Here is a 21,269-nt window from a genome sequence, read left to right as displayed (position 1 = left end):
GCAGTGTGGAGAGTAGGCCGCCCTGTGACGGTGGTCATAATATCAGTCCGATCAAGATGGTGATGAGCGTCTGAATGACCTGACGCTATCATACTGTCTGCTGTAACTGGCATGAGACGATCGTAACGGCGAGTAATAATAATGTGGTGATCGCCCACAGGAAGGTGATGGGGAGTATGATGGGTGCCTGTAATAATGACTTCCATGCGACCGCGACTGGTCTCGGTATGGGGATCGAGGGCTCCTCCTAGAATAGTAGTGAGCTCTAGGGCTTTGGTGATGATATACGCACTGCAAGGGCGAGAGGCACAATGGAGGCGAGGGAGACAGCTCTGGTGGAAAAAGTAGAAGAAGGAGATATAGGACTCTTCTCGCTGCGCGCCTTGTCCAGGGCTTTCCCCTGTGCTGGTGCTGTTGTGCCTGGTGCACCTGTTGGCTGTCCCTGCTGCGGCACCACAGGTACTGGCAACAGTGCCGGTGCCGAAGCTAATGACTCGGTGTCATGTCGGACCTCCCTCGGTGCTGGCCGAGGCACTCTTGTCAGTGCCGATTGTTCCTGTGGGGCCGGTGCCGCCGGCACCTGTGAAAGACGGGATCCGCCGTCCGGTGCCGATGAAGGTTTTGGTGCCACCGGCAACCATGCTGGAGCTGCCATTTTTTGGCTTTTGTGGCTGGAGCCGGTATGGAGGAGCCTGGGACAAGTCCAGAAGTACCCGGCCTGTCTCATCTGTTGATCCTGGTGGTCGGTTCAGGCGGCAAAGACACAACAACACTCCCTGCTATGTAGCCAGAGCTGCCTCTGGGCATGTGATGACCCCACACTGCCATGCTAGAGTTTCTGCAGGTTGCCTTCCGAGTTCATCCTTGGGAACCTCTGCCTCTGTGTGGGAGCAATGCCCTTGCAACCTCATCTCACTGTGTGTGGGAGCAATGCCCTTGCAACCCACTTTTGGAGGCTGGACACCAGTTCCAACTGGGGGGGTTCTGCAGTCCTGCCCTCACACAGTCCTGCGGGGGGCGGTTTCAAAGGGGGTGGTCCTGGGATGTTTGTGGGGGGAGATGAGGAGGGCTCGGGGACCTCCCAAGGGCTCAGCACCCCCTTTGATTCTCTGTTTTGTGTCTTTGTCTCCTTCTGCAGGTGGTGAGGGCCACAAACACTGTCCTGCTGCTCAGGGTCATCTGTCTGGGAGATCTGGCCCTATCATGGCCAGATTTGCTGTCCAGGGCATCTCCAACTGGGGGGGGGGGGCAGTAGATGCAACCCACATCCGAATCCGTGCCCCCGACCACCGGGCCACCCAGTATATAAACAGAAAAGGATTATTTCTCAATGGTCCTGCAGACCCTGGTGAACCATAGCGGCCAGTGGTTCAGACATTTTCGTCAGCTGCTCGGGGAGGACACCCGACGCCCACGTGTTCCGCAACTCCAGCCTCTACCACAAGCTGCAGGCTGGAACATTCTTCCCACAGCTTAACTTTAGGGTCAGGGACACTGTGATGCAACTGTGCATCGTGGGGGATGTGGCCTACCCCCTCATGACATGGCTTATGAAGCCATACACTGGCCACCTGGACCCAAGCAGGGACCGCTTCAATGTCCTCCTGGGCAGGGCCTGCATCCAGGTGGAATGCGCCTTCAGGCATCTGAAGGTGAGGTTCAGGTGCCTCTTGATCTGCCTGGAGGTGGGGGAGCACAACATCTCCCAGGTGCTCTCTGAATATTGTGTTCTTCACAACATTGTGGAGAAGGGGGAGGCCTTCCTTCTGGGGTGGGGGCAGAGGCCATCCTGGGGGACGGGCCTTCAAGCAGCTGCGCCGAGCTGCCATTCGCCAGGCCCATCAGGTGTGGGGTGCGTGCATCTGGGAGGCCCCGAAGGAGAGTTTCTCTGAAGAACCCAAGTAACTCTCCCCAGGGTCCACCCACTAGAGGCCTGTGCCTTGCCCCCGTAGGCCTTTCCCACAACAACCCTCCCTTTCCCCCTTTCCTGTACACTCAATAAAAAACAATGGTTTTGTTTTTTAAAAAAGAAGTCTGTTTTTTTCTGATAAAAGTAACTGGGGAGGGGGCTGAGAACCTGAAACTGGGGAGGGGGTAGGGGGACTGAGAACCTGGATATGGGGAGGAGGGGATGAGAACTTCGGAGTGGGGAGGAGAGGCTCAGAGCTGGGGCTTAGAGTGGCACATGGTTCGGGTGCTTGTTCCACCTCGTGTCTGGGGACCTCAGTGACCTCAGGGGTGGGGGGGTCCTGTGAGAACAGGAGGGGGGGCTGCAGTGGGGTCAGGCATGGGGTGGGGGCAGAGGCTGGGAGGGGGAGCGGGTACTAGAGCAGGGACTGGAGCAGAGACTGGAACTGGGGCCGGGTACGCCATCATCTCCCAGACGGTGGCACAGATGGACCGTTGCGGCCCTGCTGCAGCAGTTCAGTCCACATCTGGGCCCACCATTGTGCATTGTCCCAGACCACCTGGGCCAGCATCTACTACATGTCCTAGAGGATGGACCCGTGCTCTGTCATTAGGTCCTCATGGGCCCTCCGTCGCTTATGGGGGTTGGGCGGCTGGCATCGCTCACCCCACAATCACAGCCGGTTCAGCTAAGGAAAATAAAGAGATGTGCTCAGTCATGACACTCTCCCTGAGGCCTTGCCCTTACCAGCGAGCTGAGAGCAACAGTTCTTGGGTCAGAGGGTGGGGATGTCCCAGGAGCAAGGCCATGTGTGGCCTGGACTGCAGGCCCTGCCTCACAAGGGCCCAGAGGTGCCCATGGGACCATGCTTTCCGCCCACATCCCATGGACAAGCAGGCAAGGGAAGTGTCCATCTACACTGGGATCCAATGGCCAGGAGAGGGGCCTCGGGCAGCCTAGGCGTCCATCAGGGCTACACACACCTGCGCCTGGCAGCACTGTCCCAGGGAGTGGGTGGTGTCTCAAGCGTGCAGGCATGCCCATGTGCGGCCCTCCAGAGTCTGTGTGTGTCCTTGTCCCCAGCCTCCTGCCAGCAGCATTCTAACCGCCCACTCCACCCCCTGGCACTCAGACATGTGTCTGGCCTCCTCAGAGCCTGTGAGCAGGAGCCCCGGGGTGCTCCAGGGCTGCTGCCTGGGGCTGCGTAGCGCAGACTGGCACTGCACGTGCTTCCACGTGCACAGACTGCAGCACCAGGGCCGTCTCTGCCTTCTCCTCCAGCTCTTCGTCCTCCTTCACCTCCTCCTCCTCCTCCTGGGCTGAGATCCCCAGCCAGGTGACGACAGGCATCTCCAGCTCTGAGTCCACCACCAGGGTGCACCCCCAGGATGAGGTGAAGTTCATTATAATAGGGGGAGGAGTGGGGTCCTGCCTCAGAACGAGAACTGTGGTCCCTGTCCCTGCCGTAATTCCTTCACTGTACTCCTGACTTGCTCAACAGTCTGGTGATGGCCCCTCGTGGCCAGGGTCCTGGCCATCCGGCCATATGTCGGCATTGCCTGGAGGGTCTCCTCTTCACCCCGTACCTCTAGGAGGACCAGGATCTCCACCCCAGACCAGGATGGCACACACCTTTTCCAGCCCCAAGCAGGCTCCTGGGAGCCCTGTGCATGCTCCCTGGGAGGGCCAGTGAGCTCTTGCAGGGCTTGTGGCTGGGACATTGGTGCCAAGATGTGTAGCAGTAGCAGCTGTGCAGTGTGTTGCAGCTCCCAGGGTTGCTTACTGCCACAAGCCCTGTCCCCTGTGTCTGTGGCTTTAAGAGCTGCCAGAAGACAGGATCTATAGAGTTGTGATGAGTGTGGACGGAGTGGCCAGCAGGGCACCAGTGTTATTTCCTGGAGGCCTCTTTTTTCAACAGACCTCCCTCTTCCGTGGCCACACACTCCTTTTTCTGAAAAAAAGTCTTATTCCTCATAGAATGAGCTATACCACTATCGGAAAAAGCCTTCCATTATTTTGACTTTTTGTTGAAATAACGCAATTGCAGCGTGGACGCTAGTATTGTTTTTCTGGACTAATGCTGAAGTGTAGACATACCCAGAGAGACATGTTTTCAAGCCACATGAGAAATCCCAGCATCACAGAAAGTGATCCAATAAAAGATGTTTCCTCACTCACTTTTTATCTCTAATATCTTGGGATTGCCACAGCCACAACTTCACTGCAAAAAAAACTTTTAAATTTGTGATATTGGGTTCAACAACTACTAAACCTGAAATCTAATAGAAGGGACACAGCATATTAGTTGCACAATGCAATATAATTATTGCTAAACCATTTTGTTTTCTTTTTTTCAGATATGTCAAGGCCACTAACATCAACAGGAAGTGTGAAAGCTTAAAAATAAACCTGATTTGAGTTAGCTAAATGCACAATGCAGACTTGTTTGTGGTCCCTACAAATATAATCAGAATATAGACATATGGTGAATTCACAGCCTAACATGGAATACACGTCACCAGTTATGGTCCTTTTAACCCTTCCCTTTTGTCAATGAAACATTAAACTGAGCTAGTTTTTAAATGTGCTTTTAATCTGATACTTCAATTAAACATTCATGACAGCACTAAATTATTAACACATTTTCTCATTTTACCAGCATACTCTGATGTAGTTAAGACAAAATATCATAAAAAACCAAATGTGCATAAGAAGCTTTTATAGTACATTACAAACTATAGGCTGATAAAGATTGCTACTTCGACATTCAGTTTCAACATGTTTAGATTACTTACCATGAACGATAAAATGAGAAAGTGCCACAAATATGGGGCATTTCTGGACTTAGGTAATACAATAATCCTTATAAAAGAATCACTTTACAATACAAAAAGGAAATACCAGCATAATCAAATATTTTGCACTTTTAATGTCTGCTGCATTTTAACTGTCAAAATTGAATAGTTTTGGAAAATTTGTGGCACGGTTACACTGAAGTCCATAACAATAGGCAAGCTCATAGATTATTTATTTCACTCTCTTGTGCCAAACATCAAAGCAGGGCACAGCATGCAGTCGTACATACTTTTGTCCATTAAAAGAACACTCCAGACATCCATAGACTGTTTCTCTTTTAGAATTTCCCATTCCACAAAGGGCACAAGGACCTTTGGGGATGTTATTATTAAGTAAATTAACCCGGATATGAGACCCTTCTCTGAGATAGCTTGTAGAGATATCAGTCATGCTTGTAGCTTTTTCATAATAGTCTGTAAATAGGTCCTCCAAGTAAGCATCTGAATTAGCAATGATATCCATTACCCTTTTATCTGAAAAAGAATACACACAAAATAGCAATGTTTTGTCATCACACTATGAACTCTCTCCATGACACACTGTACTTTTAATCAATTGATGGAAATAAATATGGAATTATGAAGCTGTATTAGAGACATCATATTATAGCTGTAACGAGCTCTTCCAATGAAACCTTAATTTTGACACTCACCTCCTTATCACTTCAAAGGGAGGCAGAAATGGCTCACAAATGTCTTCTGCCAGAGGACAACTTTATCTCTGATGAAATAAGAATCTTGGTGATAATTCACATCTGAAATGTTTCTCTGAGGTCTGCTCAACACTAAGGATGTTAAATTGTGATTATCTGACTAATTGTGTAGTCAATACAAATTGTGGATTAGTTGATAAGACCCGCTCTGCAGAGCCGCACTAGGGGGTAGCTCCAGGAGCCGGGACTGCTTAGTCCTGGCTCATGCTGGATCTGGGAGCCACCTGCACTGCCAGGCTCTTACTACATTTAAAATGCAGAGATGCAGCATCCCCAATCAGCATGAGCCAGGATTACTTGGTCCCGGTTTGCTCTAAGTCCAGTAGCCCCTGTTCGTGGCAGCCAGCCTTGTCTGCACACAGCTAGTCTGGGCTGCCACGAACAGGGGCTGCTTGGCAGCAGCTGCCCCTACCCTGGAGGGGGGGCCCAACTCCCTGCTGGGACCTCTGTGGACAGGGGCTGCTTCGCAGCAGCCCCCCATCTGCCCCACCCCCACTGCCTCTGATAAAGGCAGTGGGGACAGGCAGGGTAGCACCAAGGAGATGGTACTGGGGGGAACGAACTTTTAAGATGACTCCCCCCAGCACTAGCTCCTGTTTCCCCCCCTTTGCTGCCTCTCATGCTGGGGGAGGAGGGAAATCGAGTAGTCAATAGTCCAGTTGACTACTTGCTAACATCCCTAGTCTACATTAGGACCTTAGTCTGAAATTAGCCCCCCGAGTAGATTTTCTAAGTGATGCATCCACACTACCAAGCCCATTATTCCAAAATGAGGGGCCATGGAATTTGAACTCTAGTCCTGCTTTTCATGAGGAGTAACGCTATTCCTAAACTTGTAAGTCTGAAATAATGTTAGTGTAGATGCTCTGGTGCCACTAACTCAAACTAATTGGTCTGTGGGAGGCCTCCTTCAACTCCTCAGAGTGATTCCTCAGACTACATTCAATTCCTCCCCATAGTGAAGACACGGAACTTTGAATTTGTAAAATCAGGTACCCAGAAGTCAAACTGAGTAAATTTGAAATAATTGCCTAGTGTATACATGACCTAACTTTTGGGGGGTTAGGAAGAAGAAAAAAGGGAAGGAAAAAGAAACAAGTATCTTAAACGCCACATATAGTTTATTTCTAGTGTCCACCAGAGTACCAGCACCTAATTTGGGAAAATTTGGTGGGTATATGTCTGAGCTGCTTATGGAATTGAAGATACTATTTACAATGGTACGCAGACTCACTGATAAACTCCGCAGGAGCAAAGACCTCTCATCAGATCTGCATAGCCATTGGATTTAAAAAATGCTCCAGCGTGCAAAAAAGTAAGCATGTACATTTGCAGGATTTAGAATCTCTTTAGGAACAGGACTGCAATCACTATATCCTCCCAATAGTGGTCTCTGACAACACTCTCCAATAACAGAGCAGGGATCATTTTCTTCTACTTCTAACATGAGTATATATGCCTCAGATCTCTTTCATTCTCTAAACATCCTCACAAAACAGATTTGAGATAACTCTTGTACCTAATGTAGGCCAGAAATATGAATGCAGATTATATTACAGTACAACAACAAAAGCAACTATTACCACATTCCCAGTTCTAAAGTTGTCACCTGTATCTAAAGAAATAAAGTAATTTCCATTATGAAAGGAAGCTGCGAGTAACTCGACACATTTGGAAATCTAGCTATTTTTATTTAGATTTAAGATTTTAGAAACCTAATTTTAGGCATCTATGGTTGAAAATACTGGCCTATATTCTTTTAATACATAGATACAACATGGAACTCTTCTTCATTTTATAACAAATGGAGTTCTTACATCAATAAGTAACGTATAATCCACTGAAGAAACAGAGTTAGAATCTGAACTTAGTATTTCTAAGAGTGATGTTTATACTGTTTGAACTAGGAGTTTAACATGCTATTTTCCTGACTTCAGACCATGAGCCAGATTTTCAATCCCTCTCAAATGTCCTGTGCACCTTTGTGGTGCAAAAGGGACTTAAAGCAGAAAAGGACTCCACTAGAGTATCAAAATTCTATAAGGAAAGCATAGATATCCCATATACTAGCTAGTCCTGACTCCTTCTGCAGAGCTCTTCCAGGCCAAGACCATAGTATGAAGCACTCCAAATAATTTGACCATCAGAATGAATTGTTGGAGACTGTTATCTACTGGTGCAGGCTAGAATAATATTGAGGCTACTTAAACTTGCACTACAAATTGATTTGGCCACCAGCAGCCCCCAGGATCAGGAAAGGGTAAAAGTGGAGTAAAGTCTTCCATACAAAGAGCACAATTAGAAGTGGATGTTTATGTCACCACATCATTTTTCTTGTTTTTGTTCTTGTATTTGTGGTTCTCCTCATTCTAGAATAAGACATTCTGAAAATTCACTAAAGTAGCAAAACTCTATGCTGCAGGATGACGTTCATATTACAATAAGTATGGCTACTAGGGATGGTAAACATCCAGTTTTTAATTGTACCCAACATAAAACATTGTTAGAACAGATAAGAAAGAAATCCTATAAATAGATACAGGCCATCTCCTTGTCAATTGAAGATTTTTCCTTACTGAGCATTTTAAAATAATAAATATTTACAGTCTCAAATTTACCTTATTTTTATGTAGCATACTTTTTGAGATTAACTACATAATGCTTTATAAATTGTAAAAATATAACACAGGTTTACTTCCTAGGTCATTGTGATTGTACAATTAATATTTATTTCTGATCATCAATACTGTATCATTTGTATTAAGAAAAGAATTAGAAGTTTTCAAGATACAATAACATAGTCACAATAAGTAAGAGTATAATTATTTAAAATCAGACTCTCTCCATGTATATCTTAAAATCTTTACATTTATTTTAAATTGACATCATCACAGACAAAATAACTATTATCTTGGGGCAAATATTAAAGTGAAATTCTCTCTTGATTAGATGCTGGTGAACATCTGACCTTGCATTCTAAGTCAAAGAAACAAAAACATGCACTTAATCCATTTGATCATTGAATTTGGACATAAATATCAAACATACTTCGGCGGAACAGATTCCTCCTTAATTTGCTCAATGAAAATGATCCAGATTGCTCTTTTTCAAAACCTCCTTTTGAAATTGGAGTGACACAGAGCTCTGTATTAAAGAAAAAAGTACAACCTTCAAAAGACTGAAATTCAAAAGCTACACAATTTCCAAACATAGCTAAATATAAAATGTTTTCTGTTATATAACACATACAGGCAGTCCCCGGGTTACATGGATCCGACTTACATCGGATCCCTACTTACAAACGGGGTGAGGCAACCCCGCACTAGCTGCTTCCCCCCAGCAGACCAGGGAGACGCGAAGCTAGCGCCCCCCCCCCCCCCCCCAGCAGACCAGGGAGACGTGGAGCGGCTTTTCTCAGCAGACACCTCAGCTTGAGAATAAAGGACTGAGGGAAGTGAGGTGTGGGAGAATAAAACTGAGCTCTGGAGAAATGTTTGGCTAGAGTTTCCCCTACAATATGTACCAGTTCCGACTTGCATACAAATTCAACTTAAGAACAAACCTATAGTCCCTATCTTGTACGTAACCCGGGGACTGCCTGTATTATAAAGCTAAGGGAGTGCTTAACATTAAACTCAGCTTTCCGTGTAGTCATTCTACTAATCTTTTGCTACGTCTACACTGTGGAGCTATTTCGGGATACCGGAAGTATCCCGAAATAGCTATTCCACATCTTTAAAGCAGCCCATTATTTTGGAATAGATTTCAAAATAAATGGGTGCACTATTTGGCATCCCTGAAGCCCTTGTCTGATGAGAGTTAAGAGATGTTTCGAAATAGCGCTTTATTTCGAAATTATATCAAAATAAGCTACGGGTGCAGTGTAGATGCACCCTTTAATTCCTAGAAAAGACGGTGTCAAGCAACTGGCACACAGTGTTATCACACAAAATGAGATGGAACAGAGAGAAGCAAGGTAGGATGAAGTAGTAATTACTTCGTTTATTAACTTAGATGGTTTACAATGATCATCATGTCGGTCATGTCCTTACAGTTTCCTGGCCAGGTTAAACATCTGAGGCAGTCAGCATTTCATTAACTTACTGCCTCCCACATTCTCTGGTTCAGCAACATCTGTGCTCAAGCGTGATTTTAGTTAGCCAGATGCCCACTTATCATGGGTGTGGCCAAGTTTCCCATGGGCCCATGAAGTTTGTTTATAGCCAACAGTCCTGACTCAGTGATCTGTGCTGTTATTTAGCTCTAATTTATTCTTAAATATTTTCTAAGAGCCCAGTAAACAGTGGAAGTGTTGGTAATACTGCTAGACAATACTGATCTCCCATGGTTCGGCACTGTTCAGGTGCTGAGTGTGCTGGACTAGAGAGGTTCAACCTGTATATTATGGGTTACTAGAAGACTTACCCAGCATTCACTGGGTCCTTCTAGACAAGAGGTGTATGGTGGTGTAGGTGGTGCAGGAATCAAGGCAGGGCTGCAGTCAAGGGGGAAGATATAAAAGGGGGAATGGGTTTGGGGCAGGGGAACTACTTACCCAGTCTGGTGGCAGGCAAGATGGCAGAGCCCCATGTATGCTGCCACTCTCTTGTTTGGTGCAGCTACCCCCAGTGGCCACTCTCAATATCACATTACTCCTTTCTGTGCCCTTCCCTGCTTTCACATCCCTCCTCTTTCTGCCCCCTTCCCTTTCCATGTTACAGAAAACAGTCCCATTTCTGGCACTTCTTGTTTGCTTAGCACAACCATACCCTAACCTTGCTTTAAGTGGGGATAAGATGAAGCTGCATACCAAATTTGGTGGTGCTAGTTCTTACTGTTTAGGAGGAGTTTTTGAACAAACAGACTCACAGATGTACAGACAGACATTTCTAAAATATATAGATAGATTATTATCAACATACTTTGACCAACTGTTGTTCTGGGCTAGAATAAAATGAGTGGAATTGATAATATATCCTTTCCAAAGAAGGGAAAGTATTAGGCAAGTAAATCCACTTTATCTTGTGTAACTATATATATTTTTAAAACTTCGTAAAGATTTGGAGGTAGCCATGACTGACTATGGTCTCAGATTGCGTTTCACTGATTTGGTGCAAACTAATATAGAAGCCCAAGGCAAGGAAAATGTTTTGTTTACAAATTCTAGACATGCCTCTTGGGGAAGGGGAGAATGGCCCTTCATGCCACATTATTCTTGCATGGAGAAGTAGATCAGATTGCCCTAAGAGATTGAGTTCCTTACAAACCAGCCAAGGCACACACTGATACGCAGATGCATTTTTTAATGTTTCATTACTAACAGTGTTATTTTCATTTTTTTAAAAACTTAAATTTAATTATCTGCCATATTTAATTCTGTGAAAATCTCTCTAGGATAAACCAGACCCTTAGATGTCACCTACATTTATCCTAGGAAGAATTAATTGTGAATTAAAACTAAGTCTCTGATGAGGTCAGACTACTCACAAATATAAAGTTAAGTATGTACAGAAATCTTGATAGGATTGGGGCCGACACACGTCAAGTCTCTGTTCAAGAGCAAAGTTTTAAAGAATCAAATTACTATATTAGCAATTATAATAAAAATTACTTACCAAAATTACCATCTAAATGAATATAAAGTTCAAATACACTAAATGCAATAGTTGTATGAGCTGGAAAAACAATAGCTTTGTCTCGTCCCTTGTGATTTTGGTCCTCAATAATATGAAACTATGATTTAAAAAAGAAAACAATTATTGCATTAAAAGCAAACATTTACAGGAAAATGTTTTGAACATAAATTAACATTCAGAGTAATAACTTTAAAATACTGCATGGAACTTTCAGTAATGGAAAGACTCTTTTGAAGTTGAAGATCTAGCTTCCTAAAAAATGTTCCTAGTTCTAATCAGCATATCAATGTCATCCTTTTGGATGTCCTGCACTTCATTACTTTCTACACTTAAGTAAAGTCTGAGAGACAGAAAGCATCAGTATATCTGATACTACGGATGTAAAATCCAGTTTAATCAGTTAACCAGTCAAGTATTAATCCAGTTAATTGCTCAGAGAGCACGGACAGGCTGGAGAAGCCCCCTAGCTCATGACATGTCACAGGTGGGTGGTCTCTTAGCCAGGCCTGAAGTACCACAGGCTGATCTGTCCAGGTCAGACCCACTGCAGGCAGGGGCTACTTGGCCCAGACCCACTGCACCACATCATGAGTGAGGGCTGTTCCAGCCATGCCAGGCCCACCACACCATGGGTAGGCAGGGAGCTGCTCTAATCTGTGGCGCAGCATGGCAAGCCCAGCCAGCCTGGAGTACTCTCGGGCTTAGGTGCAGCATAGTAGGCTCGGCCAGGCTGAAGGTGCAGGGATTGGGTGCAGGAGAGAGTGTGGTGGTGTCTTGGAGGGAGTTTGGATGAAGAAAGCAGCTGTGATCTGGGGCAGGCGACTAGGGTGCAGAGGTTTGGGTTCCAATCTTGGTCAGGGGATTGGAATGCAGGGGTTTGGTTTGTGATCTGGGGCAGGGGACTAGGGTGCAGGGGTTTGGGTTGTGACCTTGGGCGAGAAGGGATTGTAACCTAGGGCAGGAGACTAGGGTGCAGAAGAGGCTGTAGGGGTTAGGGTTGGAACCTTGGGAATGGGACAGGGGTGGAGGAGGAGGTCAGGGGTGAGGATTGTGACATGGGACAGGGATGGAGAGCAGGATTTGGGAGGGGATATGGATGCAGGAGGAGGGCAGAGGGTTTGGGTTATGTTGGGTGGGGAACAGAGGGTTGAGGTGCCTGAAGCAGGCTCTGGCCAGGAGACTTACATGCTTGACTCCCAGCCAGCAGCCTTCTCAGGCAGATTTGCTGTCTGCCCCATCCTGGTACTAGCTGCAGGGGCCATGTGGTATTTGAATTAAGGATGTTAAATATCAATTAATTTACTAGTTGAGTAGTCGATAGGCACTTCCATGGACGACTCAGCTAGTCGATGGGCACTTCTGCATTCCTCCTTTGAAATGTACAAGAGCCCCAGTGGAGTCTCTTGTGCATTTCAAAGTTGGAACTCCGTGTGGAGCCCAAAGTCAGCAGGACTTCCTGCTGGCCCCAGGTTGCACATAGCGTGCTAGCTTTGAAATGCACAAGAGTCCCCAGCTGGGGACAGGACCAATATCTTGTGCTGCCATTCTTTGGTGCATTCTCCTATGGAATTCAAATATTACATGGTCTGGGACTATGCCACAAAAGATACAAAATCTTAATTCAAAAGTATCAGAGCCCAGCAAGAGATACTGAACCTTGCAATAATACCACTGGAGTGAAAGTTGCAGAAGAAGAGCCTAACAGGGAGAATATAGGATGGATATTTACTGGAAACTCATAGGGTATGTCTACACTACAGCGTTATTTCGAAATAGCTTATTTCGAAATAACGCGTCTAGACACAAAATGCATTTCAAAATAGCATTTTGGTATTTTGAAATAGCACATCCACACTGATAGGACGCTGAAACGCATTTAAGGTGGGCTGGAATCAGTTCTGGCAGGGCATTAGGTCAGGAGTTACCTTGTGTGGCTGTTGCCTAAGCCTATCTGAGACCTGTGCTTCAAGGGACCCCTCCTTCCCAGACAGCCGGTTCTGAGGTTTCCCTGCTTGCTTGCCTACCTTGCTGAGGGACAGCCAAGCATTTTTTTCTCTGCGTGCTCTGGTTGCCCTCAGTGATGATAAAAGGGAGTAATTCCTACCTTTTTTCAGCAAAAGCTCTGACGCACAATGGATCTATGCCTGGTCTCCCCTACCTCTGCCAAAACACCGTATCCCATTCCACATCTGATATATATAAACTGTTTCTGTTCTTCAGTCTGACCCATGTCTTTGTTTAATTATATTTTTTAACTTATCTAATTTCTTCTGTGTATTTTTTCCAGTTTAGCTATTTTTCCATATTGTTTTGCTTTTTATTTTTATTTTTATTTTTCACCTCTCTCCTCCTCCACACTTCTCTCCGCCTCATTTCTCTGTTCTCCCTCTCTGGAGTTAGGAGGAAATTTTGATCATATTTCTCAGTGAGGCTATGGTTTTCTTTGTATGAGAGTGAAGAAAAGTGCAGCTGGTTCTCTCGAAAAGTGAATAGGTACGGATAATATCAAAATGTCTTTGAATCAAATTTACAGAAGAAATTGTAAAGCTCACACTATCAAAACCAGCTCTTAAAGTTAGCTGCACTAAACTTGAACACTAATCTTCCAATTTTCTGTCTGCCCAATGTTTTCTTATGGTCTGTGTCAACATTGGCAAGATTTTGCGCAAAAGCGGCTGCTTTTGCGAAAAATCTTTCCGCCTGTCTACACTGGCTGCGAGTATTTGTGCAAGAAGACTGACGCTGTAATGTACTAAATCAGTGCTTCTTGTGCAAATACTCTGATGCTCCCGCTCAGGGATAAGTCCTCTTGCGCACGTATTCTTGCACAAGAGGCCAGTGTAGGCAGGTAACAACAATTTCTTGCGCAAGAAAGCCCGATGACTAAAATGGCCATCGGAGCTTTCTTGCGCAAGAGAGCGTCTACACTGGCATGGATGCTTTTGCGCAAATGTAAATCTTTTGTGCAAAGGCACATGCCAGTATAGACGCTCTCTTGTGCAAATACTTTTAACGGAAAAACTCTTCCGTTAAAAGTATTTGCGCAAAATCATGCCAGTGGAGACACAGCCATGGAGTTTGCCTTTATATTTCATAATGGATTATAGCATTCCAGATTCCACCTACTCATCTATAGCATCATAGCTGGTCCATTTTAATGAGGAATCGGCAGCTTTTAGAAGTAGTCTGTTCAGACCCAATTAATCCAACAGGAGGAACTGGGCAGAGAGAGGGGAGTATCTGTACTATTATTCATCTTATCCTGATGGATGTGTCAGGTACACAACTGGCTCCCAGCCTGGTTGCTAGACAACCCAGGAAGTTCAGAAATGCCCAATGAGCTCCCTCAAAACAATTGCACTTGCTGACCGAGCAGAGGTGTCAACGGTCTGATACTTGAACCCTATGCCTACCACAGACCATTATTCAATGCTGATCACCCCACAGCCTTACTTGCCCTGCGGTCACTTATACTTCCTGCTCCAGTCCTTGCTCCAGCCCTTGCTCCAATATTCCTGCCTTGTTTCCCACCCTGTTCTTGCTTCTACTCCAGCCCCAGCCTATACCTGCTTCATCCATGGAGTCAAGATTTTTCCTCAATAGTCTATACCGGAATAGCTGTTTGTCTAGATATGAACAGTATAGAGATGTTCAGGGTCTAATTTAATTTATATCAGTATAATTCCATCGACCTCTACTGTAATTTTACTCTGGATTTACATCAGTGTAAATGTAATTAAAATCTGCTCACAGTCCCTGCAATAAGAATATTACTCTACATTTTAATTAGTTAAAAAAGACTGTCAAATATATTTACCCTCATTGTTTCCCCGCGCATACCAGCATGCACAGATAATGAGCATTGCCGCGTTGTTCTAATACTTTCCATGACCACACACAGAACCTCTTTCCTACTTTCTCTTGATTGTCGGACTAGGCAGTGATCAAAGTTAATTTTTCTAAAATTAAAGGAGAAATAACCCACAGGTAGTTGGCAAATTAAACAGCAGCTAACAAATTAGACTATAAAATTAATAGGCAGCAGGTTTAAAACAAACAAAAGGAAATATGTCTTCACACAACACACAATCAACCAATGGAGGCCAAAAGTATAACTAGGTTCAAAAAAGAATTGGGGAAGTTCATGGAGGACAGGCTCATCCATAGCTATTAGCCTAGATTTCAGGCATAACACCATGCTTTGGATGTCCCTAATCCTCTGACTGCCAGTAGCTGGATCTGAATGACAGGGGATGGAACATTCAGTAATTGCCCTGTTCTGTTCATTCCAGCTGAAGCAACCGGCACTGGCAACGTGGGAAGGCAGAATATTGGACTCAGTGGTTCACTGGTATTACCAGCCTGGCCATTCTACTGTTCTTATTAAATGATCTGACAGCAAATCTCATTCATTGATTGACAGTGCTCAAAACCTAACAAAAACCTAATCAAAGAAGATTTCAATGTAACGTGTAACATCACATAATCTAGCCATAGAATCACTAGTGCTAAGAATATAAATATTATAGTACTAACCTACTAGTAAGTTCTTTAAGTAATGTTGGTACTTCAACCTCATGTTTGGTCACTATGCCAAATGATGCTTTTACTGCAATAGAATCTGATCCAGCCATATTGACCCCAACATCACTCATTATCTGATTTCCTCGTCTACCATAGAGTGAAACATCTGATTTGTCTTCATAATTCAATAGCTGATAGGATGAAACACCTGAGGAAAAGAGGACACTTGCTGTATTTTGAAAAAAAAAGTCTCATGTTCATATACAGAAAATAAAATAGAAGTCCATTAGGGTTATAAAGAGAATAATAATTTTAAGGGCTCAAACAAACTAAAGAACTGGAGTATCACCCTGAAAATATCAAAAACAAACTTTATTCTTCACTTTTGAAATTCAGAGCAGAAGAAGGGTCTCAGACAATACTACTTACTGAAATTCTTATAAAGTACTTTTTCATCCATAGTTATAAGAGCTCTTTACACGGGTGAGTATGAATTATCTCTAGTTTCTTAGTGAACTGAAGCACAAAGTGACTTGTCCCAGATCACATGGTAAGTCAGTGGAAAATCATGGAACTGAACTTAAACTCTTGAAACCAAGGCTATGTCTACACTACAAAGATAAATTGGAAAAAGGAATGTAATTTGTGATATGCAAATTGCATATCTTTTTCTGATTTACTTCCGAAAGAGGCTTTTCTGAAATTTGGCGTGTTTACACAGAGTCAAATTTTGGGGGAAAAAAAACCTCTTTCAGAACATCCCTTCTTCCTCATAAAACGAGGTTTACAGGGATGACGACAAAACACATCTGTTTTTCCGACCTTTTTTTTTTTTTTGGAAAAGCGGATGCGTTCCTTGGATGCGGCAGAGCTTTTCTGGGATACCTCTGCAGTTTAGACATAGCCTAAGTGTAATACCTTTACTAGACCACATTGCCATTCTCATGGTATTAGATGCGACTGTGTTGATACATAAGGCCTTTGGTTAGTACAAGGGAAGTTTATGACCTTTATGATTTTTTATACTATCCTAATTGAAGAAAAGTCTCAGGTAAAAATCATTTTAATAAGTGCTGACTTTCTAGTTATATTTAATAGAATCATAGAACACTAGAACTGAAAGAGACCTTGAAAGGTCTTCGAGTACAGTCCTCTACCCTCACAGCACCACCCAGTACCGGCTAGACCATTACAGTGGAAATTTAGCTGAATTTGTTTTTAATTTTTGTAATACCAGTGTAACACACATGACTACTAGTAGTATACTTGTCTTAATTTCCTAGCCCCCACCATCTAAAAAATATTTAAGCTAGAAAAGGTTAAAACACCTGTCACATGAAAAGAACCAGCATTCATTGATTTGTCTACTTTTATAATTTCTTCTGGAGAAGTAGCAATACACAAAGTAAGCCAAATCTGACTTTCTTGAAATGTTGCATGTACTTAGATCAGGGTTTGGCAAGAGAACCAAATCTGGCCTGCCAAGCGGGTTGATCTGGCCCACAGACACTCCGCTGCTCCTCCACCCCCAGGCCAATCACGGTCTCCTCCCCTGCCACAGGTGCGTGGCACTTAGAGCAAACCACCAACTGAACAGCTGGTGGTTCACTCTAAGCACCACATGCCCCTTGTAGGGCGGGGGCAGGGAGCAAGAGACTTTGTGAGCTCCCCCTGTCCCGAGGTCCCAATTGGCCTAGGGGCAGTGGGAGCATGTGAAGTCTCCTCCCGCCGGGTGCATGGCACTTAGAGTAAACCGCCAGCTGTTCAGAACAGCTAGCAGTTGTCTCTGTGGAGGAGTGGAGGCACAAACTTCATTCACTCCCCCTCCTGCAGGCCAGTCAGGGCTTGGGGGTGGAGAAGCACAGAAATGTCCTGGCCCCGCCCTTTCTTCACAAAGCTCTGCCCCATAAGCGTGCGCAGCACATTTCATTAGGGTGTGCACCAAGGGAATTTTTTTTTAAGGTGAACATTTATTGAATACTCAATCATAAAGGACATGCTGAGAGTGAACGCGGGCTTTCTATAAATTTCTACAACATCTAGGCTACGTCTACACTGGCCCCTTTTCCGGAAGGGTATGTAAATTTCACCAGTCGTCGTAGGGAAATCCGCGGGGGATTTAAATATCCCCCGCGGCATTTAAATAAAAATGGCCGCCGCTTTTTTCCGGCTTTTAAAAAAGCCGGAAAAGAGCGTCTACACTGGCCCCGATCCTCCGGAAAAAGTGCCCTTTTCCGGAGGCTCTTATTCCTACTTCAAAGCCGGAATAAGACCCTCCGGAAAAGGGCACTTTTTCCGGAGGATCGGGGCCAGTGTAGACGCTCTTTTCCGGCTTTTTTAAAAGCCGGAAAAAAACGGCGGCCATTTTTATTTAAATGCCGCGGGGGATATTTAGATCCCCCGCGGATTTCCCTACGACTGGTGAAATTTACATGCCCCTTCCGGAAAAGGGGCCAGTGTAGACGAGCCCAAAGAGTGTATTATGCGATTAAATTAAAACGCAACACCACTTTTTATTTTGAGACATTAGGGTGTGCCTGGGCACTCCCAGCACACCCATGCCTTCCCCCTTTCCAGAGTAGTCCAGGGCCACTTCAAAAATTGGTGAAATGTCCCCCACTCTAAAATTATTGCCCAGCCCTGACTTGGCTCTTAGATCTAAGAAATCCCTTTTTGTTTGAACTCTATTCCCTGAATGAGCCATTTTAATTAAAAATTTCCTTGTGATTCACAATATATTTCTGTTCTTCAAGTGGAAAAAATTAGAAGATACTGATTGACAATATAACATGACTGAACAAAGGAACTTACAGACTTTTGATAAAGTGAATTTTAAAGCTACTGAGTTCCACTTCTGTCAGGATTTTAATAACGTTTAAGCACCTAAGCAAGCTGATAGGGGGAGGCGGGTCGAGCCTCCTTGCTGGATCGGGTTTGTGGGGAAGAAGCCAGAGCCAGAAGTGGCTGTGCTCTGCTGCTCCCCTTCCCCTCCCCTGACTGGGGGAACAGCAGAGGGGAAAGCTTCTGGAGCCTGGGAGCGGCACACAGAACAAAACCAAGTAAATGCCACCCCAATCCAGACCCTGCACCCCCAACCCCTTCACACACCTCCTCCCCTGCCAAGCCCCCACACTCCAACCCTGTTCCTACCCCTGGACAGACACCTACCCCCACCCTGCTCCTGTCCCCTCCCCTTTGAACAGACACTCTGCCCCCAGCCTGCTCCTGCCCCACCCCTCAGGCCAGTAGGGTTGCCAGGTGTCCGGTTTTGAACCGGACAATCCAGTATTTGAGCTTTCTGTTCGGGAAACAAATTGAGAAAATATAAAAGAGAAAATATAAATGTCCGGTATTTTCTAAATAAGATGTAATGTAGATTGTGATGTAATGTCAAGTGTGTCCAGTATTTTTGTTGAAACCATTTGGCAACCCTACCAGCTACCCTGTCTCCTGCCCGCTCCTGCCCCCAGCCTGCTCCTCTGCTCCTGCCCAGACACCCTGCCCTCAGCCTCCTCCTGCCCCTTCCCCCTGGTCAGACACCCTACCCCCAGCCTGTTCCTATACCTTACCTCCCACCCAGACCTTGCACCCTCACCCCCTCCAGCACGCAATCTCCAGCTCAGATCCTGCACCCCCATCCCTATCCCACTCACTGATAGCCCTGTCCATATACTTAACCCCTTATTTTGGCCCTATCCTAAAGCCTAGGGGGCCCACAAAATCCCCTAACCCTGGAACCCCAGAAGAGTAAATCTGGCCTGAGGTCTTGAACCTCGGTCCTCCCTGCTCCTCCCCCCACCATGGGGCTGGAGCACCAGGGGAATGAGGTTTTTCAGTTGGGGGCCATATCTGAGGGTTGTTTTTTTTGGAGAGTTGGTGGTGGTGGTGATTTTTTTTCTTTTCACTTGAGTGGTCTCCGACTGATTTTTCTGTGGGTTTGTGGCCCCTGACCCAAAAAAGGTTCCCCACCCCTGGCATAAATAAAGATAACACTGAAATCTTTTGTGTTGGACATAATATTTAACTTTACTTAAAAATGAAGCCTGGCCAACAAGCTCCCAATTGGGGCCCCGTCCACATCTTCCCACAGCATCACAACAGTCCTGCACCCCCCCACATCCCAACCCTGAGCACATCATACACCTGAACCCCCTGCTCTGAGTCCCTCATACCCCCACATCCCCAAATTCCTGCACTCCCACATCCCCAGACTCCTGTATCCCCACACACCCCAATCCTGAGCCTATCATACACTCAAACCCCCTTCCATGAACCCCTCAAGCACCCCAACCCAGACTCCTGCAGCCCCCGGCCATAAGACTGACAGAAGACAGCCTGAATGCATGCATTAAGCTGAATTTGACCAGTTATGATGTAAACTTCAAAGAAATGTGCGAAAAGATGCAGGAGCAGAAGTCCCATTAAATAAAATCTGTGAGTACCATGTTTCATTTATGCTATTATTAATCATTATATCAATTATCAATAATATCAACTTGTATATTTTCAGTCATGCAAATGAACATTCTTATATGGCTCTTTGTTGACCACTTGCTCTGAATTTTGATGTAATTTGGTTCTTAGGTTTGAAAAGGATGCAGGCCCCTGACCTAGTGGATCGCATTCTTAAATGCCTATCTCGTAATATTCATTGTATAGGAGCATCTAACTCAGGCTATGGTGGATCCCCATGATTTTCTAGACACCTGTAAGTTTTGTGACATTCAGCATTACAATGTTTTTGTGGATCTGGACCAATAGTTTAAATTTTGAACCTCCTACATATGACAGAGTCTCCTTCAATGTTTATTGGAATTATACATAGCTAGAGGCAGTTATGCTGCTGAAATACATGACACAATTTATAAAAATAAAGTATCACTGTGGCCCAATTCTTCAGTCAGATCTGAATGGGCAGACACTTGACACTTGGCACAAGGGGTCAGTCACATGAATCAACTGCAGGCTTGAAGCCACTATTTCCATTCAACAGTGACATTTCATGGAGATGCACCTTGAGAACATATATATTAGTAGAACACTTACCTGGCATTGCCCGGGTCCTTCAAGAGCGGGGGGCTGGTGGTGTGGGGAGTGCAGGAGTCAGGACAAGGCCTTGGGATGTGGGGGGAGCAGGGCAGGAGGAATGGGTGTTGAAATTGAAAGTTTTATTCTTTTTATATTTGTATTTTAGGATTAATAACGTAGCAATGTAAGGTAACATATTATCACATTTAATATTTTATTAAACTAAGCCCTTTAGTAAGATATATATATATATACATATATATAAAGTTTAGTAAGTAAAGAGACAGGATCTCATATTGTGTCTATGTCAGTGAGGGTTAGAGGAGGGTTGAAGGCCGGAGCCTTCAGTGTGAATTGTTTTAATTACAAAATTTAGTAAGGCAATTTACAATGCTGTCTGCTTTTGTTCAATATAAAACTTTGCTGTTTGTATCTCTGTGAAAGACTGTTTGTATGAATGAGATATGGTGTGAAGGTCATCGTTAAAGCCAGATGGGCAAGAGAGAAGGGGGAGAATGCGGGGTGAAGACTAACTGTAAAAGACAGACTGTGAAGAGACATATCGGTGTCAGAGAAACCATCATTGCATACCCATGGCCAAGAA

At 44.9% G+C, this 21,269-nt stretch overlaps 1 protein-coding gene across 3 annotated transcripts in view; it reads right to left on the bottom strand.

Annotated features, from left to right (window-relative positions):
- Window positions 1-4,920: 4,920 nt before the first annotated feature.
- The window catches only part of PJVK (pejvakin), a 23,067-nt gene continuing 6,718 nt past the window's right edge, over window positions 4,921-21,269 (bottom strand). For all 3 annotated transcript variants that reach the window (XM_025182793.3, XM_025182799.3, XM_089779782.1), the window contains 5 exons: window positions 15,650-15,845; window positions 14,931-15,072; window positions 11,093-11,210; window positions 8,526-8,621; window positions 4,921-5,238 (listed from right to left, as the gene is read on the bottom strand). In XM_025182793.3, coding sequence (XP_025038578.2) covers window positions 4,937-5,238; window positions 8,526-8,621; window positions 11,093-11,210; window positions 14,931-15,072; window positions 15,650-15,845 — 854 coding nt within the window. In that variant the 3' untranslated portion in view covers window positions 4,921-4,936. The remainder of the gene's footprint in view (window positions 5,239-8,525; window positions 8,622-11,092; window positions 11,211-14,930; window positions 15,073-15,649; window positions 15,846-21,269) is intronic.

This window comes from Pelodiscus sinensis, chromosome 7, assembly GCF_052426305.1.
Source record: "Pelodiscus sinensis isolate ZL-2025 chromosome 7, ASM5242630v1, whole genome shotgun sequence".
Taxonomy (NCBI): domain Eukaryota; kingdom Metazoa; phylum Chordata; order Testudines; family Trionychidae; genus Pelodiscus; species Pelodiscus sinensis.
The sequence above is the reverse complement of the archived record's forward strand: the minus strand, read 5'-3'. Positions and strand labels throughout refer to the sequence as shown.